Source organism: Fusarium poae, chromosome 4, assembly GCF_019609905.1.
Source record: "Fusarium poae strain DAOMC 252244 chromosome 4, whole genome shotgun sequence".
NCBI classification, from domain to species: domain Eukaryota; kingdom Fungi; phylum Ascomycota; class Sordariomycetes; order Hypocreales; family Nectriaceae; genus Fusarium; species Fusarium poae.
In genome coordinates, this window is record NC_058402.1 from 769,892 (window position 1) to 792,244 (window position 22,353).

A 22,353-nucleotide genomic window follows, 5' to 3' on the forward strand; every position below is an offset into this window, starting at 1 on the left:
TCTTGGAGTTGCATCTCGTTTTTGGTCCTCCGGTTTTGAGAAGATATGATAGATGATACCAGATGAAACACGAGATGTGTACGTATATTGCAATCGAGCAAGTTTTCCTTTATGATTCCGAAATGGTGACAATTGGTAAATGTCCATATGCATATGTACACAGGATGTCTCATAACCCACAAACAAGCAATGATAAAAAGAAACGATAAACAAAAGCAGTTCGGCTCAAGCCCAAATCAAGCACAAGCCGCCTATTGCGTCTATGGGGGTATCAAAAGGCTGTCTCAAGTCTTTGCATTCGATGCGACTCCCCGTTTAGCTAACTCCTCTCCTAAAAACACACACAATTCCCTATTCCTCCTCTTTTCTTATGGGTTTTTCATTTTACTGTCTTTGATTCTTCAGAAAGATGCCTTTATTGCGCCGATCCATTGGTGTCAATGGCGGAGCTCTTGCCAGTTGTTGAGTTGCTAAGCGAAGCTGGCACGGCCACGGGTTGGCCACGGGCCTTTGCTGTCACAGTAACGAGCTCGTTGAGCATGAGCTCGCGTGTTGTGCGGGTGAGCTCTTCGACATCGGCGGCGGTGAGACCCTTTGTAGGGATGGGCTTGAGAACTGTATACAGTTAGAATTTTGGACAGATTCGACGTGGTCATAGGGTATACGTACCCTTAACGGGGATCTTTCCCGCATTGAAAGTAAAGGTCTTGGGATAGAGAACATGGCTGTAGTTTGCGACTACGCAAGGAACAATAGGCACACCGGCCTCAACAGCAAGGTGGAAAGCGCCCTTCTTGAAAGGCAAAAGCATGGGCTCCTTGGCGTAGCTTCGAGTACCCTCGGGGAACATGTAGACGCTCTGTCGCTTGGACTGGATCTCGCTGGCGGCACCCTTCATAGCATCGCGGGCATCCTTGCTGTTCTTGCGATCGATGAAAATAGAACCGCTAAGAGACATGAACTGGCCCAGGAAAGGGACCTTTTTGAGCGAAGCCTTGGCGGTAACACTGCAGTACTTGGGGAACATTCTTCCTAGCATGAGAACATCGAGCTCGGTCTGGTGGTTGCCGACAAAGACAGCAGGGCGTGTGGTTCCTAGAACATTGTCGGGGTCCTCAATGACGAATTCGACGCCGGTGGTGTAGAGCATGAGGTAGTGAAAGGAGCGGCCGACAGCCCATTGCGCGATGCCCTGCTTGCCGATGAGGGTGAGAAAGATGGAGGCAAAGACACCGTAGGCTGCGACGATGAGGAGAGAGACGTAAGAGGCGAGAGCGCGGGCGGCGAAGGCGGCTTGGGGAACGACGAGGGACATGGCGTAGAAGAAGATGGTCAAGGCAGCGTAGCCAAGGGCGAAGTAGGTGAGGATGCTGGAGAAGGACATGATGGGCGGTTTTTTAGCGGCCGTCGCTGGTCTATGCCGTGGCCGTAGTGAAGATTGTGGCTCAAAGGTAAAGACAGCTGATAGGTAGATTAGTAAATATATAGTGAGACAAGAAAAAAGGCAGAGAGGTAGAAGTAGAAGAGGTCAGCTGGGATGGAGAGGAATTGGCGGGGGGTTGGGTTGTTGAGTGGGTAGATGGACCTTAGTAGCTAGTATGGAGGTCAATCAATTCCGGTGATGGCGGGGTTCATTTATTTTTTCGTTTGTACCTTTTTGTCTGCATTTGGGATCTTAGTAACTATACAGAATAACAGGACTTATAGTTAGAGAGTCAAGTCTATTGAGTTACTCTCTAAAGAATAAAAGGTGAGCGAAATATCATCTACATCACAAGATCAAAGTATCCCAAAAGATGGTGGGAAAATTAGCAGGCACTTTTACTATAAACGGCCGCTTGACACGGGGACGGGAACGCCTTTGATTGGTGTGCTTTGATTGGTTGAGATGTGATGTCACAGGTACGGAGAGTTGGCTTGTGAAAGTCGACGCCGAGGATGAGGATTAGAGACATGGATGGTGATGAGTAAGCAAGATACAAGAGACAAAATTAGTAGGTCAGTTTATGCTACTTAGACCACACCTCTTTCGCTGTTTATTTTTGTACCCCAACACCCAAGAGGCCATTCATTGTTCTACTATATAATAATAGTACCTATTATGTTTGATCATAATTCAATACATTGGTTATTTAGACTACACTTGTTTCAATCACTACTAAGGTAGGTACTAAGTATAAAACGTCCAACCCCATCATCTACATGACTGAAGGCAAACTGTGCATGTCACCTTTTCATAGTACTAACGAAACGCGGAGAAATAGTTGATCAGTCTTACAATCTTTATTTCCTTCTGATATATTATATAGGTTTCTTGAGGTAGCATCTCGGGTCCAATCCGGCATCACGGGACTGTCAAAGCACACCCTTTTCTAAGAATGTAGTACAGAACCAGTTGAGTCTGAGACATGTGAATTGACAGCTGAACTCATGTCTATTCAAGTTTAAACCTCATTATCCAAATAGATACTACAATCAGTTCATAACAAAGAGGTGCAAGCAGTACTGTGTAGTTAATGTATAGGTATCGTTGTTAGCTGCATCACGTGCATAGCGCTTATCGGATTCATTAACGGTTATCGATAAACCTGGGAGCTATTAGCACCTAATCTAATGTAACCACTGTAAGCCAGGCTCAACTCCAACACGACCATCATCAACGTCGACACCACCCCCCAACAGGGCCGTCTTCATTCCCATTGTGACTGTCGCTGTCTTTTGCGCTACCGCTCAATATAATAATACATCTTGACCGTCGTCGCGCCTCTTTCTCATCGTACAGCTCGTCTACTGCTCCAATTCGCTTCTCGCTTGCGTGCTATCACTTATCATATTCTCGCTTTCGCCTGTCTTTCCCCTCACAAACTAAACTCTCGACTCGAGCGCTTGCTAGCTCGCGCACTCAATTCTCCAGTCGGAAAATAATGCGCGTCTCCTCATAATTTAATCAACATGGCTTCCTCTCGCCGGGGACAACCCTCGCTTTCTGTCCACATGCCTTCCAACCAACCTACCGACCGTCCTCCCATCGATGCCCTCTTTCTCATTCACTTCGACGTCAAGGCCGGATACACAATTCTTTGGAAACAAAATGCACCAGGCATTGACCTCGAAGGTCTTGTCGAGTACAAGTCCCTTCCCTCTGGGCTACACACCGTCTCTGAAGACCTCATCTACTTCGTCCACGATAGTGTTCATGCCGGACTTAGCGCTTTCGTCAACATGCCTTGCGACGAGGAGGAGGCACGAAATGCGAGAATGTTTGCTGTTGGAGTTTTGGTTCCCCTGAGCTATGGTCGTTTGGGTCGCGCTTGGAGGCACGCTGAAGGATTGAAGGAAATGGCTGCGTACGTACATATCTACTCCGTACTCAGTTGGACTTGGCTGACGTTTCGTATAGAAAACTGGCAGAAGATCGCAAGAACACGAGTATACTCGATGATTATTGGGCTGCCAACCGCGAAAAGGCTGGCAATGGCAATCGCCCCCTCTCAGGAGAAACGCCCGTCAGTTCTCCAGCTCTTATTTCACAACCTTTCCACCGCAAGGCCCATAACCGCAACCGATCTGCTTCTGATGGCGCCGCTCTAATACCTCCCGGAAACAAACTCTCGCCATACCATCCCGCTTGGAGTTTGACCAGTCTTCTGGACAAATTTGGTCCTCTCATCTTTCCCATACATCGCGCTGCGCTACTACGCAAACGCATCCTAATATCGTGCCACGCTCCAGTTCATGAGGTTTGCGATTTTGGTGAGTCACCAATTTTTTATGTGCTGTCAATCGCTGACCTTCATTTCCTCAGTATATAATCTGTCTGTTCTCTCCAACATTCCCCTTTCTGTTATCGATATACTGCCTAGCTCAACTTCGACGCAACGTCTGAGACCACTCTTCTCCATTGGTGTTCATGACATTCCCTTTCTCATGGATGACTTTGAAGCATCCAAGAAAAAACAGAATGACGAGGATGTGATAGATGATGAGTCAGGCTCTGGATGGATTGCATGTACTACTGACAGTATCCTTGCCATGAAGGACACTCTGTGGGATATGCTTATTACTCTACCCCCTGACTACTCATCCAATGCTACAGAAAGGGTTTGGCCTACGGTGGAGTGTCCTCGTGGACAACCGATCAAGGCGACTCAGCGAGATCTCAGACGTTTTACTTCCCTCAATAATGGTCTCTCTCGTCTTGCAGCTACCACTCAAACACCCACCATGGTCCCAGAATCACCCGAAGATGAGCGTTTCACCCGTAGGATTTCTACCCACTCAAACCACATTGTTCGTGACCCTCGAGACGATGCAGTTGAAAAAGTTGTTGAGCCTCTTACCTGGGCAGCGTTCGCCTACAATGGTTACATGTGGTGGGCCAGCGCCGGTGAACAACTACGATCGGAACAACAAGAGGAAGCGGCCCATGATGCATCCCTACTCGCTGATTTTGGCCATTCGTCCATGACCATGCCTCGACCTGGCTCACGTTCTGAGCAAATTTCAGACTCGCTTAGTTCTTTGAACGCCACTCGCCGTGCCAATGATGACTCTGGCGAGGCCAGATTCGAACTCGCCATCATCGCCTACTTTCACCGACTGACAACACAAATACTCTCCGTACTAGCTGATCTAGCCGACAGCCAAGATGAACCGTACACTGACCAAGACGACGAGGATGAGGGCCTATCACAAATCTCTGACGACAGAACGGCACTTCGTCCCTCAGACTCTGATCCTGAACCTGATGACGCAGACGCCATTTGTGTAGACAGCCACGCTGTGGAGAGTATGGGTCTCGATGTCTGGAGTGACGCTGATGCCCTCTTCATCCGCGAACTATCCGTCAAGTACTTCAGTCGATCCGCTCGCATAGAAAGCAAGGGCGTCGAAGTCTGCGGTGTAAGGGTTTGCTAAGAAAAGCCAGTGTGACGAAAGCTGGACTTGCGTCGTTGGGAATTTTTATATACCACCTATAGTCCAAGTCTACATGCTCGCAAGGTCCCGAGATTTGGAAGAAGTAGAAGAATGCTGTAAATAATGTGTGGAAACCAAGAAGCCCGCCTCACAGGCATCAAGTTGAATGGAATAAAAGGAATAGTAATTCGGGCGTATATGCTACGGTAGTTGTTTTATTAGGTTATTTTTGTTGTACAAGATGGATGCTTAAGTTTTACTCCAAAAAAGATGGTTTCAAGTCAAACGACCAAGCAAATTCAAACATGAAAAAGTGAATTTAGAAAAAGAGCACACTAAGCAATTGTTAAATACGCTGTGCCCTGGATTAACACCCAAACTCCCAACCCGTCTCTAGGCGTAGAAATATGTGCCCAAAACCCAAGGTGTTTTCCTCTGCCTTCTTCCGCTTCCAGTACATACATCCCACACTGAGGGTTTTTCTTTCGTAGATACGCACATGCTCACGGTTTGAGAAAGTTGTTCATAAAGTGATTATAATTCTCTCTTTCATCCCAGAAATAAAGTCGTCCTCGGTTGTGTCTTGCTGGTCCCGCTATGACTCGTCCTCAGTATCTGTATTTGTTGCGCTAGTGTCGTCCTCCTCCTCCTCATCTGTGCCGCTCTCATCGTCAGAGTCATCAGAATCCTTTCTGCGAGTCTTGGGAGTTTGACCAGTCTTGAGAACGTGCATTTGTCCAGCGAGAGAATCTGATAAATAGTTAGCACACTGATTCGATTCATGACTGCATTGTAACTTACCCTCTTCAGGCTCGCTGATCTCATCCTCTTGTTGCATCTCGACCGCCTTGCTAGCCTCTTCAACAACAAGTGTCACCTCCATCTTGGTGTCGAAACCGACATAAGCGTCGCAGATAACGTGCAGAACAAAGGTGTAGTGTCCAGCTTGAGGGGGAGCAGCGAATTGGGCCTTGAGGGTCTGCATGTTGAAGGTAGGCTTGCCCTCATCGTCAACGATAGGTTGGTCAAACTTGGCGAAATGGAAAGGAGGAACAGCCATCTTGCCCTGCTTGGAATCGCTGAGGAAGGCGTGCCATTGAGGAGAGTGGTCGCGGGCGTAGTAAGGAGCGTGGGTGAGAGGGGGCAGGATGGATTCTTCTTCGATGGGGATAAGCTTGCCATCGGGACCCTTGATGGTCTTCTTCTTGCGACCGTTGATAGCCTCAATATCGTCCTCGGCGGGATCAATGTCCTCAAGATCCAGCTCATTGATAGCAGGAACATCATCAGTACCGGGAGGAATGAAGCGACCCTTGATAACGAGGGACACAAGCGAAGAAGGAGTAATGAAACGCTCGCCAGTAACCTTGAAGAAAGCTCGGCATACACGGAAGAAAGGAATCTGCTTAGCAACACCAATAGCAGTCTCGTACTGCTCCTCAGTCAGGAGACCCTCGCCGATAGCCATCTGTCTACGCTGAGCGTCGGGTCGATCCATGAAACGGTGGACAGGCATGTGAGTCTTGGTCTCGCCCTCAATGGCGCTGGCGATCTTGGGGGTGATGTGGGGAAGCTGGAGGAGAGGAGAAGCGTGAGGTGCAACAGCCTGAACCAAGTTCTGGCTAGTGTAGAAAGAGTTGGCAATGGGGCCGATGTTTCCGTAGGCGAGAGTGATGGCGTTGAAAGACTGGTTGAGAGCGCGGGCAATAGGGCCGGTCTGGAGTTTGGCCTTGGTGAGAGCAGGATCGTCGAGTTCAACGCGGCCAAGGTAAGCCCAAAGGAGAGCAAGAGCCTTACGTCGCGCGCCGTTATCGAGATCTTGAAGAGCGTCCTTGTCCTTGACTGACATGCCAGAAGCGGTGGGCTGACAATCGCTATCGGCTGTGATTCGTGACTCGATCTTAGAAAGAGCCGTCTCAATCTTGTCACCCTTAACAATATCCTCAAATTCCTTGCCAACGCTGAGAGCCGTGATGATGCCGCCTTCTTCGATCTCGTCGTCGTATTGTCGGAACAGGTTGTTTGCGCTCTCCATCAGGACACCTTCCTTGGACATTCTCATAGTACCGTACCACCAGGATCCGACGAGCCAAGGCAGAAGAACTCCAAGAAGCAGGGTGTACATGAGAACAACGTACTTTCCACTGCCGTCTGCCACAATGAACTGGGGAAGGGCAATACCCATGCTGAAGCTCTGCTTTCCATCGGGGTGACCGTATTGAATGTAATTGTTGCGGACATCTTCGTCAGTGAGGGCTTGGTAGGCTTTGGTGAGTTCGACGTAGAAGTCGTTGAGAGATTCCACGGTTTCGTTCTTGGCGGGGTCAGGGCGAACCTTGTCGGGATGGAACTTGAGGGAAAGTCGCTTGTAGTGCGACTTGATTTGCTTCTCGTTGAGGGACTAGTGGCTATTAGTATTCTGTATTCAGAGCTGTAGAGTTGTTGCAGGACTCACCTCTGAGATGCCGAGGATGTCGTAAGGGTTGTAGAGCTTGGGAACAGTTCGCTGCGTAACTACGATGAGGTAGGCCATACCAGCCATCATGGCCCAGCCAAAAACCACAAAGATGGCCCGTTTGACCCTCCACTGGCTGCGCTTCCGCGCTGTCTTGAGGGAGTCGACTGCAGCCGCATGCTCTGGCTTGTAGTCGGTCTTGATTCGTGGCGCTAGCGCATCATCGCTGCGACTCGGACGAAGGAGTGTGTAGGTAAGGGGAAGAGTGACGATCCCGGAAAGTGTGAGGATAAAGAAGGGAAAGAATTGGCCCTATTCGCAACACAGGTCAGTAAAGGGTAGAGCGCAGTTGCTGCAAGTAACTTACCTGCTCGTCGTAAGAGTAGTCTGAACTCATCTTGACGGTTCAAAGAGAGCCCCAGGGCTACTCTGGTATAGAGACTGAGAAGGAAACGTAGGCCACAACTCTGAGGCGATGGATTGAAAGTATAGACGTTGGAAACAAAGACACACAGCACAAATCCACTGAACAAAACAAAAGAGAAAGAAATCTCTTTACAGCGCCACAAACAAACTCTCTGCCCCAAAAAAGAATGTATTTTCACAGGCAGTGGGAAACTTTGTTTGGGTTTGGGTGAGAAGAGAAGAAAGTGTCGTGTCGAGTCGAACTGTCGTTTAGTTACGGCCACGCAGCGCATTTGCTATGGAGGTTAGGTCAGAGCACCCACTATAGGTAATTGACGGCTGCCGGTAATCGGATTATCTGTCACTCCCCACTTGCCGTTTGGGCTCCTTCCGTACGCGCCACCGTGTTCACAGTTTCGATTACAGGGGGGGATCAATTTTAGAAAGAAGGAGCAGCGGACAGCCACTGTTGTTAGCGTACTCGACCCTGCAAATCAATCAGTCTATCAGCTTCTAGCGCCAGCCATTAAAATCTATTTAAGTGTATGAGAATATGCTAAGGAGAGGAACTGGTTCATTGTTGAGATTCGTATTCAAAAGGCTTCAACTTATCAGCATACTAAATTTATTTTTTTTGACAAATGAAACGCTTGGTTTAGACTAATAACGCCGTAAACAATCTACTGTTCCTCCCAACCAAAATAATTATAGCAAACCCAATTTTAATTAGCAGATATAACAAAGCAACATATTGCATGATGATGCATTCTTTTCCTTTCATTCTTCGGTGATCCAATTAGTTACTGCCTTCAGAATCACTCTTCTCTTTCGGCTCTTCGCAAAGAACATCACCATCGGCCATAGTCATACCGAGGCCAAGAGCACCAAGATCCTCACTGTCCGTCTCCTCCTCTGTAGTCACACTATTCTCCATCTCGTCGACGAGAATACTTCGGAGATCCTCTTCGCTCAAAATGGTCTGGATGCTACCTCGGCGCACCCATGGACGTGAGTCTGTACGTCCTCGCTCAACCAAACGCTCAATCTTGAGTCGGTTCTCGATAAACTTGAGCTTGGGGAAAGCACTCTGCTTTCCTTCGTGGATCATATGTGACAGTCGGTGCGGATCAGGATCTGTCAGGATGTGCCAAAAATCGGAAACTCGTGATTTGGGCCAAATAGTAATGGTTCCAGTGAATTGCTGCAGCCAAAGTTGACTCCAGTCTTGGCCCAGAGGTCGTGGCAACAACTCGGCATGGCGGATAAACTTGAGCCACTTGTTCATATCCAACTTTAGATAATGCTCGAATGCTGACATGAGGTAGCCACCTCGCCATCCACGTCCCTTGCGATGTGTGACTGGGTGGCCGACTGAACCTCGAGACGAAAAGAAGAACAAATTGATATGAGGGTTGACCTGGCTGACAATGGTAAAGTTGACGTTAAAGTGTGTGTTCAATGCCTTGATGGGAATATCAGTTCTCAGACTGCCATCCTTCCACTTGTGTCCAAAGGAATACGGCTCTAGACTTCCATCTCGTGTCTTCATCATGAGAACAACGGGGTTGAGAATTCCGGGAACTGCGGCCGAGGCCAACACAGCGGACCAAATAACACAATCGGGGCTTGTCAAGTAGTTGCATAGAATTGTCGGCGAGTGGGGATCGGCCGGGACACAGGTAACATTGAGAATACGACCTGTTCGTTCATAGGCCTCCCGGAATGTCAAGGAGCCATGCGTCCACCAACCGCATCGTCGTGCCCAGTCAACAGAGTCAAAACGAGCACCAGTCTTCCACCATCGCGGGAACCAGGTGGTAATGGACTCACGACAAGCGTTGATGCGTTCAGAAAGAGCCGGGATAAGAAGTTTGTCAAGCTCCTCATTTGTTCGAGTAGCAACCAGAGCCGCAACTAAAGCACCGCCACTGGTGCCAGTGATAACATCCGGTAGCAGGTTCGCATCCAACAAGGCTCGAACAACACCAACGTGATAGTAAGCGAAGGCTGCACCACCGGATAGACAGAGCGCTGTTCTTCCGTAGTTGGCATAGACATGCTTGAAAAGGACTCGTTTCTGCTCCATCTCCAGCTGTTTCGTGCTGGCCAGAAACTTGATACATTTCTCCTCTGTGTCATGTTAGTCTACAATACGAAACGCAATGATTGGAATCTCACCCTCATCGAGGAAATTCTGTACCAGGTTCTTGGTTCCGTAATATGTCTGGCTGTACAGCCTCGCGTTCTCAATGCCAACAAAGTTGTTCTTTACGCAAGCCTCAATCAACGCCTTGAGCTCGCCCACTGCTTTACCCCCATCGCCCTTCTCACCCTTGCTCTCTTGCTCTTCGGCGCGAAGTCTCGTCTTTTTCATTTGCTCCCACACTCGCCGTGCAGTCTTTGAGTCGTAGTAGGCGAAATCGTTCTCTTCCCTCCACGTTTGTCGGCCCAGATATGTGTCCAGCTCTTTTGCAGCTGATACCCAGTCCTCGTATTTTGAAGCATTTCGCAGATTGCGTCGAAGTCTTTCGCGCTGACCTCTCCATGTGAAAAAGTGCTCATATACCCAGATATACAATCTTGTCGATAGGTACATGGCAGCCAGTCCGCCCAGCCATGCAAACACGAAAAAAAGTAAAGGCCATTTCGAAACTTGATACAAGTATCCTTCTCGGGTCTCGTCCTTGGTTCGAGTTCCTAAAAGACCTTCAACGGGGCCCTTTCCATTTCCGCGTTTGCGCTTGTTTCGTCTAAAACCTCGTCGACGGCGATAGATCTTTTCGTTGACAGGCGCCCAATCGTTTTGCGCTGTGATAAATGTTCCCTGGCTTTGCGGTTGAGGGATGGAGAGACCCCCAGAGGTAGCATCTGCGGCTGCGGCGACAGCAGCGACGTCGTCGGCAAGCCCCGATTCAACCTGTGAAGGTCTCTTTGTCACACTGAACGAGCTGGGACTGCGCGGCGACCGAGCGCCGGTTTCATCGGTTGGACTCTGTAGAGGATCTGGAGCTTGGAGCGCCTTTTCAAAGGCTTCCAAGTCTTGCGCATCGACGAATTCAGTATCGACATCTGGAAGAAGGGAGGTGTCGAAAGCCTCTGGTGGAAATCCGTATACGGAATCGCGAGGGAGTAGCGAGGAATATGATGACGACGACATTGCGAACGAGTTTAATGTTGTGAGTGATCACTAACCCATCGCCGACCAAAACGAAACATAAGCTGAGGTCTAGGAAGTTGTAATTTGTTGTCACGGATTAAAGGAGTAATTGATTACAGTGATTTGAGTTGGGTTGTCTTGTGACGATTCTAGTAACATGACGTAGATTCCGTTGGGGAAAATGGTACGGAGGCGGGCCCCATACCAGTCCGTCTTGGCGAACCGAGGCCGTTATCGAACACCTGGTATCACCACCTACACTAAGAAAATGAGCCCACATTGGGGTGAGTGATCCGTGAGATCTATCTCTGATTATTCTACCTTTTATTTCAAGTGATGCTGGGCCAGTTGAATGGCGCATCATGCCATCACCCGCCGCTTACTATCGTTCATGAGCATCCCGAAATATCGCCCCTTGTAAGCATAGATCCTAGCACAAATACCACCAGGGGGTCGGTCGATTTTTACTATCACAGGAACTATTGTCAGGGAGTCAATGTCGCTTAGTCGTAGCAAATTGTTATAGTTGAATTGCACAGCCTTTGTTCGCCCAACGGAGAATTTCTGAATCTCAAAAACACTGAATAGTCACATGTCTTCGTTCTCCCATCGACCAAGATGTAACGTAACGTAAGATATAATCTCTACCCACCCCCCGTATCCCTTTGAGCCTCCCTTAGACGTACTGCGACAACCAGCGTATACCGTCACCGTAACCTTGGCGCATAACTACTGAGCACATGAAGAGCTCAATAGGTCGGATGCCCTCAAGCTGGACCTTGCCCTTACCGGTTGTCTGGTAGAGGCCGAGTTGGTGTCGCATCTCGTCCTCGGAGACGGCATCGGGGTGGTCGATCTTGTTGCCAAGGATAACAAAGGGAACCTTGGAAAGCTCTTCCATAGAGAGGAGGGCGTCGAGCTCGGCCTTGGCCTCACCGAATCGCTCGTGGTCCTTGGCGTCGATAAGGAAGACGACACCGTTGACCTCGGGGAAGTAGTCGCGCCAGATACGTCGGGCTGTTGGTTGTTAGATAAGTATGTCGAAAGCGAAAGAGATCATGTTCACGTACCCTGTTGATGGCCACCAAGATCGAAAGTGGTGAAGCGGACGTTACCAATAGCAAGCTCCTCGGATGCTGCGATGTCTTAGTACGAACTCCATTATAGTATTTCGAAAAGGTTCTTACTGGGGTGAAGAGTGGGTTGGAGAATGGCAACACGGTCGTTCTATATCCATCGTCAGTCTTTATATTCCTCCGAATCCGCCACCGCTTTCAAGCAATCCAGTCGAACAAGATCCATCCAGCAGTATTGTATCGACGCACCTTCAGCATGTGAAGAAGAGTAGTCTTTCCGGCGTTGTCGAGACCGAGGAAAAGCAGCTTTGCGTGCTTGTTGAGCAGGCCCAAGGAGGACAGCACATCGTAGACTATACATAGCACGTGTCAGCCCATCCAAAGTCGCAAGAGATGCATTTTAATACATACACCAGTTCACGATCCACATGATGACAACGTATTAAGTGTGAGTGAGTATTAATTGGCAGTAAAAAAAAAGTGGTGGTGTGTATGGTGCAAAAGAGAAAAAGAGTCGTTACGTTTCGTTGGCGTCGTTGATTGTAAGTAGAGCTGGGTGTACGAGGCGCTACATTGATCAAAAGCTGGCAAGAAAGGGTGACGCTAGATTCATGCCTGAGAAATTAGGCATATATGATAGTGGCATGTCACGCTGTACACTTTGCTCTGAATGCGTGGCTTGTGCCTGCTTGTAAGTCGTTCGTTACATGACTTATTTTATGATTCGGAGATGGTCATGTTGGATGATAACTTTTAACTGCTAAAATATTCTTATAAGCAATTGTGAGGGCGATGATTTTTGTTAATTTTTTAATTCAACATCCTCCGATGAATCACATATCAACACTCGTATAGTCTCAGAGGCACCTAAGCTCATGCCTCAGACTGGTCCGTCAAGACCCATACTCTACTCCCTCATTCAGAGTCCAATTCGTGTAGAAGGTAAGAGGTGCATACCATAGAAAGTACTCTCTCCTCTCTGTACAAATGGAAGGTTCAACTTGCGAAAGGACCTACCAAGCAGAGCTTTCGAGTTCGTATAGAGAGGAGCTGATCCATAGGCGACGGGTTAGGTTGCTCTCCGTCTAGGGAGTCTCCCTGGAGGGTGTCATTAGATTTATTCTACCAAGATCGAATCTATCTCTTAGAGACTTAAAAGGAAAAGGTCTAGTAAGAAGACATGCCCGAATCGAGACTTGCCTTGCCTGGGATGACCGAGTCAAAGGATGGTACTTGAAGAGTACAGCTTTCAAGACTACCTAGGCTAACAGAAGCCCAAGACCAAAGTCGGGATGTGGGAAACAAATAACCTAAGAGAGAGTACAGTGTGGTGTAGAGTAACTAATTGTTCTGTCTCTTGGGTAAACAACTTTTGCCACCCAGAGACAATTCATACTCCAGCTGTCCTACGACAACAAATATATCTGGACAGATCATCACGTTGGATAAATCGGTAACTAGCAATCTAAATCGCAAATTCAGAATTCATCATTTCACAAAAGGCACAAAATAATTGCAGAGATAATCATCATCGTTATTGATATCTGCTAAATGCATGTCATGATATTCCCTCATCCAACGCCGAGCAAGTAACCTCGTAATACCAATATGCTGTATCGGGTATCCAAGCAGTTCAAACATGGCTCCCCCGCCAATAGCGAGCGTTGTCCGGCCGCTTTATGCAGTTTTTGACAAAGAAAAGTGAGAAAAAAATATATACAGGAAAAGAACTCGGATGATACCAAGCTCTGCATCCAAAGGGTGTCGGTCCATTATGAGTATGTACAGGTAGACAATCTCGGAGACCTGGCCGAGAGAGTAATGAAAAGGGACATGTTGTAGTCATCAAGTTAAAAAAGTCGTAAGATGTATCATCTTCATCGTGACATGTCTCGCAGTCTAATAGGGAGAAAAGCATTGCGGTTCTTGTGCAGTTGGGGAAAAAGACAAAGAAGCGTGCTTAGATGGAAAGGACGTAGTTGGTTTGGTCCTTTTTACCAGCCATCAGAAGGCCGAGCTCTCGCATACGTTCGGTACCGCGACCAGGAACGGGCTTGGGCTCGGGGATCTTGCCGCGACGGGCGCGGTTGCAGTACTTCTGGTGGAACTTCTCCTTGCGTCGCTGACGTTTGCTCTCCAAGCCCTTCACAATGTCAATGGCGCCACGAATGTGAGTGTCGTTGTCGTAGGTCATCTTGTTGCGGGGGTGCTTTCGCTGGTGACACATGGCACCACCACGAGGCAGAGACTTGGTGTGGGTAAGACCAGGACGGCCAGCAAGGTTGAAGTTGACTTGGCCACAGCGAGGAGATCCGAGAGGGGTAGTAATGGGCTTGCGCATGGGAGCGGGGGACTTTGCTCTGCGAGGGGATTGACGGCTGAAGAGTGGCTTAGGCGAACGAGCCCGGGCCTTGGGGGGAGGCGAATGAAGGCGCTTAGGAGGGGGTGAACGGAATCGCTTGGGAGAAGCGTGCTCGCTCTTGCGTCGGCGACGTGAACGATCACGGTCTTGGTGCAGGTCTTCCATAGATCCAAAGAACTCGTCGGCGTCACTCTCGTGGTGGACAGGGTTGAAGATCTCTCCATCATTCTCCTCTTCGGGCTCCGAAGCTGGGAAGCTGGGGTCAATGTCCTGAGGGATGACACGGAGCTTCTCGTTTCGTCGAGCTGCGAGGCACGAGAGATAGGCTTCTTCGAGAGGGCGGTCTTCATCCAAGGTACCACAAACGAAATCGGTGCTGTCGGGAAGATCGGGAGCTTCCTCGGCGTATCTAACGCGCTTGGAACGACGGCTAGCTCGCTGGCTGTTCACGGTAGCAATTGATGAATCAGACTGCATCTCGTGGAGGGAAGGTCGACGCATCAATGTAGCACCAGATCCGATGTGGACAACAGACTTGGCACCGGGTGTCCAGAGGCGCATATCATCATCCTCGTCGTCGTCGTCTGAGTCGGCGAATCCGGTCTCTTCGTCGGTGTGGTAACCATCAGAATCATCATCCTCATCATCTTCGTCTTCGTCGTCATCCTCGTCGAGGTCAACGTCGAGCTCGTCCTCATCCTCATCTTCCTCGTCGTCCTCATCATCATCAACATCGGCATCGTCGTCGTTGTCAAGCTCATCTTCTTCCTCAGCCTCTTGCTCTGCTTCGGTGGCCAAACGACGGATGTTGTTCTCCTTGACCAGGGTGTCATTGATGGTCAGCTTGACTGCGACAGCGGTGCTGTCACGTCGGATCCAATCGTCCTCGCGGGTGGTACCACTGGCAAACTCGTGGAACTGGGAGCTATCCGTAGCGAGGTCAGAAGAGTCGGCACGGAGAAACTTGGGACGGGACATGGAATGTCTGCGGGGTGTGATTTGTCGAGGTGCAGACATAGCGATGCTTCGTTTGGGAGTAGATGGTGACTCCGCCTTGGGGGTGTCATCCTTGCGGTTTGTGTTGATTCCAATGGAGCGAGGAGGGGTATTTTGCGTAGAGGCGGGTCGAGCTGGGCAAGCGAACTTGATACAGGATTTGCGGGGAGCTTCCTGGGCAGAAGGGGCCTTCTCCATGGGTTGAGATCGAGGTGGCTGCACTGGTGCTGTAGGCTTGCCACCGCATGCAAACTGAATAGATCGCTTCTTGGGCTCTTCAGTCTTTCCCTGCTGCAACTTGACAGCGGCACCTAGGAGAGAAACGTGAGTCGGCACGGGGGCTCGCTCGTCGTGCAAGCGAAGCATGGCCATGTCGGCAAGAGGTGGGCTGGGAGTGCTTGGGCGAGAAGGACTGGTGAATCCAGTGTCACTAGTGAGCTCGGCGGTGGAAGCAAAGCTAATGTTGCTGACAAGAGAGCGGCGTCGCTGCTGAGTGTTGGTGGTGTTTTGGGGAATGTACAGGTCGTCATCCGAGTTTCCATTGATGGCCTTGGTCAACAAGGAGGACTTCTTCTCGGTGGAAGGTCGAATGGTGGTTCGCTGGAAGTCGTTTGAGGTGAACTGCTGCTTCTTGAAGTTTATCTCGGGTGGTTCGTCTGCCTCCTCGATTTCTTCTGAGCCGTGAGCCACCCAGGGCGTATCTAGGTTGTTGGTTATGGTGGTCATTTTGGTTTATAGGGAGATATAAATGCGTGATTTGAGTGTGGGTCAAGTCGTTTGGATCCAGAGTAAAGCTGAATTCCAATGATGATCAGGAGATTATGATCAAGTTCCAAAAACACGGTTTCGTTGAAGAAGTGAGGAAGGGTGTGTAAGTTGTATAGAGGTATCGAAGTAGCTCAAGCTGTGCTGTGAAAGGCTGCAACTTTCAAGAGTCTTGTTATAAAATGCGTCCCTGAGGACGGTGGTGCTATAAAAGCGAGACAAACATGGTCAACTGCTATAAAGTGATAGAGGTTGTTGTTGGTCAAAGAATGTTTTCAAGTCGGCGGACGAGCGAGCTTTGATATGGGATATAGGTCGATGGGTTAAAGTGAGATGCAGGGCCGGGCCGGACAGGGCTTTTGAAGAGAGGCTAGAAGAGGAGTAGAAGAGGCGGCTGATTTCCAGGTTGCAGGATTCCCCAATCTGAGAAAGGGTGGCGTCTGTGCTACTTTGGCTTGTGGGTGTCTGGGCTGGGCTGCTGGGCTGGCTGGGTGCTAGGGTGTTAGGGTGTGTGTGTGTCGTTCGCTGTTATTGCGCGTGGGGACAAGACAGGTGCAGATGACGTTCTCCGAGGCACGGGTACAGTACAGTCTAATACAGTGTATCTCTGTAGTATCCGTATTTCCAGCGAAACAGAACAAGGTGTGAGACAAAAGATTCTCGACAAGGACCAGGTGAGAAGTTAAAAAAGGAGAAACAACGTTTACAAAGAAGGGCGGTAGAAGGAAGGGAGCTCCGTGAAAGAAATACGAAAGAAATACTCGGTATCCCACGGGTCCTCCTTTGTTTGAGTCGAATTTTAAATACCTAAGTAAGCCTTGATTAATCCGACACGAAACAACAAGACTACCTAGAACTAGAATGAATACCTCGCGGTACAAAGAAAGACGCGACTTAGACTAAGAGAAAATAGGTAAAAAGGCACAACTCGACAGGCCAACGACAAGGAACGGGTTAAGATTTGGGGGGGTCCCGTCCCCTAAATTAGAGACGTAGAGCGACCGTCGATTTACCGTGCAAGGAGCGGGTAAAAAATGGATCTCGTCTTCTTTTTTGCAGCGTCAAAGATTTTTTTTACTGGCACGGACCAAAAACAAGAGAAGGCATGGCTTGTTACATTGGATGGCTGATGGGCCTCAGGGTATCAGAAAAATTGGCCGCAGGAAGCATAAGAGATGAAATTAGTAGACCACTTTATGCTCCTTGGACTATAGCTCTTAGACTCTTTGTTTTTGTAATCCAAGACTTGGGAGGTCTTTTTTACTGCTACCCACTAAAATGGGTTCCTCACTGTCTGTCAGAGGGTTCAGGGCAGGGCTTCTACTTTAGAGTACAGTACGCCATCACCAATTGATGACAAGAGAATGAGGTGTGAGTGGGAACAATCATCTTTTTTTTGTCCCTCTTGACTGATGGAAGCCAAGCAGGAGCTGGACGATTCCAGGTTCATGGACATTTTGCGCCCTTTTTTTTTGGTAGATTGGATTTTTTCTAACCCTTTTTCTCCTGGGCTAGACCTTTCAGCGCTTAGATTGATCCATCATTCCCCCTGCCGTCAGCCTGTAAAGAAAAACGTGCCCTGAAAAAAATCATGTCTTGCTCCGCTGCTGATGCTCCGACGTCGAGAGTCCGCTTTTCCAAGCCCTTGCCGAGGAATAGAGCAACCGTAAAGGATCCATTGACCGACTTGAGATTGGCTTCTCGTGTACGTACATTACGGTCTGTACGTCGAGGAGTCTGTTTACCTATTTTTGAGGCGAGCGAGCGAGTGAGAAGAGGGAAAAGAGACACATTCCGCGGTGCAATTTCGGTTCCAGCGCTGACCGACAAAATATCGGTCTTGGCTTTTACTGTAGTCTATTACGGGCTGTGTACATACTGTCTCTGATTCATTCCCCTGTCTTTGGACATAATTGTCCAGTCAGGTCTAACAGCAACTTATTCAGGGTCTTTTTCTCAATTGACCAGTGGCGCCTGTCAGCATCCAGCCTCTAATAGATCCACGTTGTAGTGACCGAAAACAGGTTGCCCTGATCTACTGTGTGGCACACCGTCCTGAGTCTGACTCTGAGTCTGACTGACTCTTACCGTAGATGACCAAACAGTCAGTACGACTCGCCCGCTGGAATATACCGTGCGAAGATGTTATGCACTGCCTTGATCCAAGCCTCGTGCTCGCATAATCGGCCGCGAATACTCTTTTCCAGAAGCAACCCGCCACAGAATTCTTGGGCCTAGTAAGATCCACAGATGAAATCTTTCCCACCAGTCGAATGCCGTTTTTTACTGAACATTGTACAGTATGTACTTGAGACCAAAACTGTAAGACACCAGCCGCTTTCATTCTTTGAGAGGCGGTGTATGTATCCGCAAATTGCAAAACACAACAGCACAACTGTTGTGTTGTCGTTGATCATCGGACTGGCTTGTGACTGACAATCAGTCACTTCGCCAACCAGATCCTCAGATGATTGTCATGATTTGACACACTGATTGCTTGCTTTGTTTCAGGGGACCACATCCCACTGTCAAACTGTCACTGACTGATGCAAGAAGGGTTGTTGATCTTTTGATGTCGTCTCGTCTATCAAATCAAACCTTCGTTTATCGTACGCCCTTTGTTAGTACAGTACTACATGGTACAATGCACAATGCACCACAATACAACATGAGGTTTTTTGTCTGTCTTTGCCTTGAACGTGCTTTTCCATTTCTCTTGTCTCCTTCTTTGTTCGTCTTTGTTAATCAGGTTTATTGCGCTGAATATTTCTCATTTTAATCTTGGCTAACCCAAAGCCGTGGGGGTACATAGCTAGTATCCATGTAGGTAGCTTAGTACTAACATCGTGGAAGCGAGCAACAAAAGACAAGTGTCATTGATCGATCCAGATGCTCGCCTCATTAACATTCAACTTTCCCCACAATCACCTGTTTCGTTTACGATAGAGTCTCTCTTACTGGTGCCTCTATCCGTCTGCGTCGACCACGATCGACCCTTGCTTTCAGGGACGCACGCAGATGGTTGCGTTTAACCATTTTGGGTGTTCTGTTGTCTCTGCATCAACAACACCCCTTCCTTCATCCACCAATTAATGCCTACTTCCTTACATCCTCGTGAGCTCTCTCTTTCTCCTACTGCAGAAGCCCATGCAATGCAAGCCAGAAATCCCCCGATGACGACAGTTTTGGCATGGATGGACTTTGTCTTATGCGCTAGGTCGGCGCATGAATCTGAGTCAAGTCGCCTATCAACATGTCAATGGGATCGTCGCCGACGGTATCACAGAGGACCCTGAAACTGCCCGACTCTTATCTTGGTTACCCATGAGATGAGGATGAGGTGCTGAAACCACCGGACGATGTCACAACGTTGTAGAAAGGGTCCTCTATGTGGTCATAGCTGGTAGATATCCGAGCTTTCTTGACTCGCTATATGGTACACTTCATTTCACAGCGACGATCGTAAATAAAGAAGGTGCTCGAAACGACCTAATCCCATTTTGGCGCTGTTTAGTGATCGCCAAATGCCTCGGTCGTTTCCCGCGGTTTTGGAGTAGCTGCTGTTGTCGCTACTGCATAGGTACAGGCAGTGCAACCACCCTTGCCTGACAAAGGTATTCGGAGGGTCTCGGTCTCGGTCTTTGCCTTGGCCCTTGGTTCAACTTGTGCGATAACGGACATGTCTTGATGTGATATCAATTCTCTAGTCTACTACTGGTACGCATATTTGATATTATCCTCTTGATTGACGCTCCTCGTCACGTTGACCCGTCCGCCTGGGTAGGTTAGTACTTACTCTAACCCCGCGTTCTGAAGCCAAACCCCGCATCCTAAAAGGATACGCCGACAAGGCAAGCAAGGCGCTATCAGCGCATAACTGAAAATCCATTTACCCCATGTAACATAGCATTCATTTTGGCCTGTGATGCAGTGTTCTTGCTTACTCTTTGGATATACGGAAATGTTCAGATAGCCTTTCTCTACTCTGGCTCATGCAGCTCCCAATAGCGCCTCTCAGCTCACCCTCGAGAACTGTCCGTCCACTATCCTTCTTCCACAACCCACCCACTCTCAAAACAGGGCTCAATAATCGTGAGATTCTGGCGGTGAAGATTTGATTCATCTACTTTCTTGGAATTTAAGGGCTGAGTCACGAACAACATGATCAACTATTTGAAGCTACTGTCTTGATCACGAGTTGATTGCCCGCCATAGTTTGCTGCAGTGGAATCACATCTCACAACCAAGTTGTTCGATATACCACTAAGCATTATGGGGATAGCACAGCAAGATATCATAGAGTAGGTCATTCTTGATGCATCTTTAGAGACTAACCTCCTGCAATCAAGGCAGCTTACTCTTGGAATCTTGCTACGTCCGAGACAAAGAGCGGGTTGTCTCTGTAAATATCCATTCACATTGACAAGAATGCAGGTACATTGGTCTAAATACCTTCATCTCGCTCGGTCTTTTCGACTCTTCGTCTAAATCTTGACCCGCAGCTCGCATACTGACCCGCATACTACAGTGCTCCATCCTTGTGCATCGTCCAGACATTGGACCCAAGTCTCGGCCGGTTGTTGTACGACTGGGCCGACTCAAAAAGAAGCCCACCCCAGTCAAGTCAATGTCTCATTGCTGTTTATACCGAAAGAAGGTGCGCGGTTTTCTGGCAAAGGGAGGTGTGGGCTGGCTCTGCTGCACGATGGAACACGGGATGGGTTGTACAGCATGATGCCATGAACATGGGCTTACATGAGTGAGAACTGAGAAATGAGTGAACTCAACTCAACTCAACCCCATCCCATCCCATCCGTCCTAGTCAGTTCCATTGATCCAGCCATGAGCCGGTCGACCGCCGGATGGAATCAAAGACCAAACAAAAGCCACGTTTACAAATTAGAGGAAACAAACGTCCTACCACATGCAAGATATGCTGTCTATGACGGTACAAGAACGGGTTTTCTAGTCCATTTGCTCGTCTGTCCATCCACGTTGTCGTCAAAATTGCCGATCAGGGATGGGACTGGATTTGATATGTGCCCTCCTAGATCTTTTTGCCAAGAGATTTGATTTTCTCCGAGAGGCCTGAGCTTCTCAGCCTTTAGATGCCATGCTATGCCTCAACATTTTAGTAAGTGAGCCACGGATACAAGGCTGAGAATAGCAACACGGGCATGGCTCAAAAGTTCCAACGGTTCGTTTCTTTAGATTTGTTGATGAGTGGATCGGAAACTTCCTTGTTGATCCAAGCTCCAGCTCTGTTGAAAGCCATTGTGGATTCTTGAAAATTTGCTTTACCGTCCAGACTTTTCTAGACTAGGGGATAGCTTCACCAATGTTGAAAAGAGAGGAGAGAAAAAAGAGGCTTGATTTTTTCTCTCTCTTTGTCTCCGTACGCTAACCTCGATATAAATTAACCTCAGTACTTGACGATACTTCGTGTCATTCACCAGCGGACCATTGTAACAAAAGCTGGTAATATTGAAAGTCAATCGCAATTTCTTACAAAGAATGTCAACAGCCACGCCGTCTCACCGCGGACTGTAATCTCACTCGCCCACCAGTGGAGACGTCGTCACTTTTCAGCATTCAGCCCTCTTGTGGAGAGGGAGCTTGCATTCATGGTTTAGGAATTCGGGGCCAGAGACAGTGAGTCTGTGACAGCTCGAGTTGATGTGTTGTTGACTTTCCTATTTCCTCCGAAATGGTTCAAGTCAACAACAATATGGCTGAAACTGTGTGATGCAATTCATTGCTCAGCGCGTCTTGGCAGGGGCTTAGAGACGTGAAGAAGAAAAACAGTTATTATTCCCACTGCCCTGTTAACTACTTACTGTGTAATACTGTACCTGTACAATGTCACAGTTGACGAGCGCAATCAATTGCCAAGACGAGATTACGCAGCTGTCGTAGAAAAATAAGGCCAGCAACATAAGCAAAAAAAGAGAAGGCTGAGACTTGGTTTACGACTTGATTGACTGCGCCTGGTTGTTGATGATGACAACAACTGAAGATCCGTGACGACATGGCAACTGATGAGCCACTATGTACAAGTTGGCAAGACGATAACGATACGAATCAGTGGATGTTTTCGGGTCCTCGGATCATGGAGAGCGGACTCTCAAAGGCCCGAAATTCCACTGAAAGCATAAAAAGCAATAGTAAAAAGTCAAGTTCAAGTCAACCTACTGTGACGTGTGAGATCATCACTTCACTG

The 22,353-nt window shown here is 48.5% G+C and overlaps 6 protein-coding genes across 6 annotated transcripts; 1 reads left to right on the plus strand and 5 right to left on the minus strand.

The window, feature by feature from the left end:
- Positions 1 to 415: 415 nt before the first annotated feature.
- Positions 416 to 1,384, minus strand: FPOAC1_010367 (uncharacterized protein; the record flags this gene model as incomplete). The annotated part of the gene is made up of 2 exons (XM_044854758.1): positions 416 to 615; positions 670 to 1,384. The coding sequence occupies 2 exons, from the start codon at positions 1,382 to 1,384 to the stop codon at positions 416 to 418; spliced, it is 915 nt and encodes a 304-aa protein (XP_044702071.1).
- A 1,568-nt stretch (positions 1,385 to 2,952) lies between these two features.
- Positions 2,953 to 5,024, plus strand: FPOAC1_010368 (uncharacterized protein; the record flags this gene model as incomplete). Its single annotated transcript, XM_044854759.1, has 4 exons — positions 2,953 to 3,347; positions 3,401 to 3,753; positions 3,806 to 4,902; positions 4,980 to 5,024. 4 exons carry the CDS (start codon positions 2,953 to 2,955, stop codon positions 5,022 to 5,024), a joined length of 1,890 nt encoding a protein of 629 aa, XP_044702072.1.
- Positions 5,025 to 5,512: 488 nt separating this feature from the next.
- On the minus strand, positions 5,513 to 7,769 carry FPOAC1_010369 (uncharacterized protein; the record flags this gene model as incomplete). Its single annotated transcript, XM_044854760.1, has 4 exons — positions 5,513 to 5,667; positions 5,719 to 7,318; positions 7,373 to 7,684; positions 7,740 to 7,769. 4 exons carry the CDS (start codon positions 7,767 to 7,769, stop codon positions 5,513 to 5,515), a joined length of 2,097 nt encoding a protein of 698 aa, XP_044702073.1.
- An 804-nt stretch (positions 7,770 to 8,573) lies between these two features.
- On the minus strand, positions 8,574 to 10,934 carry FPOAC1_010370 (uncharacterized protein; the record flags this gene model as incomplete). Its single annotated transcript, XM_044854761.1, has 2 exons — positions 8,574 to 9,907; positions 9,956 to 10,934. The coding sequence occupies 2 exons, from the start codon at positions 10,932 to 10,934 to the stop codon at positions 8,574 to 8,576; spliced, it is 2,313 nt and encodes a 770-aa protein (XP_044702074.1).
- A 676-nt stretch (positions 10,935 to 11,610) lies between these two features.
- Positions 11,611 to 12,440, minus strand: SAR1 (COPII coat GTPase; the record flags this gene model as incomplete). The annotated part of the gene is made up of 5 exons (XM_044854762.1): positions 11,611 to 11,951; positions 12,005 to 12,070; positions 12,122 to 12,161; positions 12,260 to 12,363; positions 12,422 to 12,440. The coding sequence occupies 5 exons, from the start codon at positions 12,438 to 12,440 to the stop codon at positions 11,611 to 11,613; spliced, it is 570 nt and encodes a 189-aa protein (XP_044702075.1).
- A 1,530-nt stretch (positions 12,441 to 13,970) lies between these two features.
- FPOAC1_010372 (uncharacterized protein) lies at positions 13,971 to 16,094 on the minus strand (the record flags this gene model as incomplete). The annotated part of the gene is made up of 1 exon (XM_044854763.1): positions 13,971 to 16,094. One exon carries the CDS (start codon positions 16,092 to 16,094, stop codon positions 13,971 to 13,973), a length of 2,124 nt encoding a protein of 707 aa, XP_044702076.1.
- Positions 16,095 to 22,353: the final 6,259 nt, after the last annotated feature.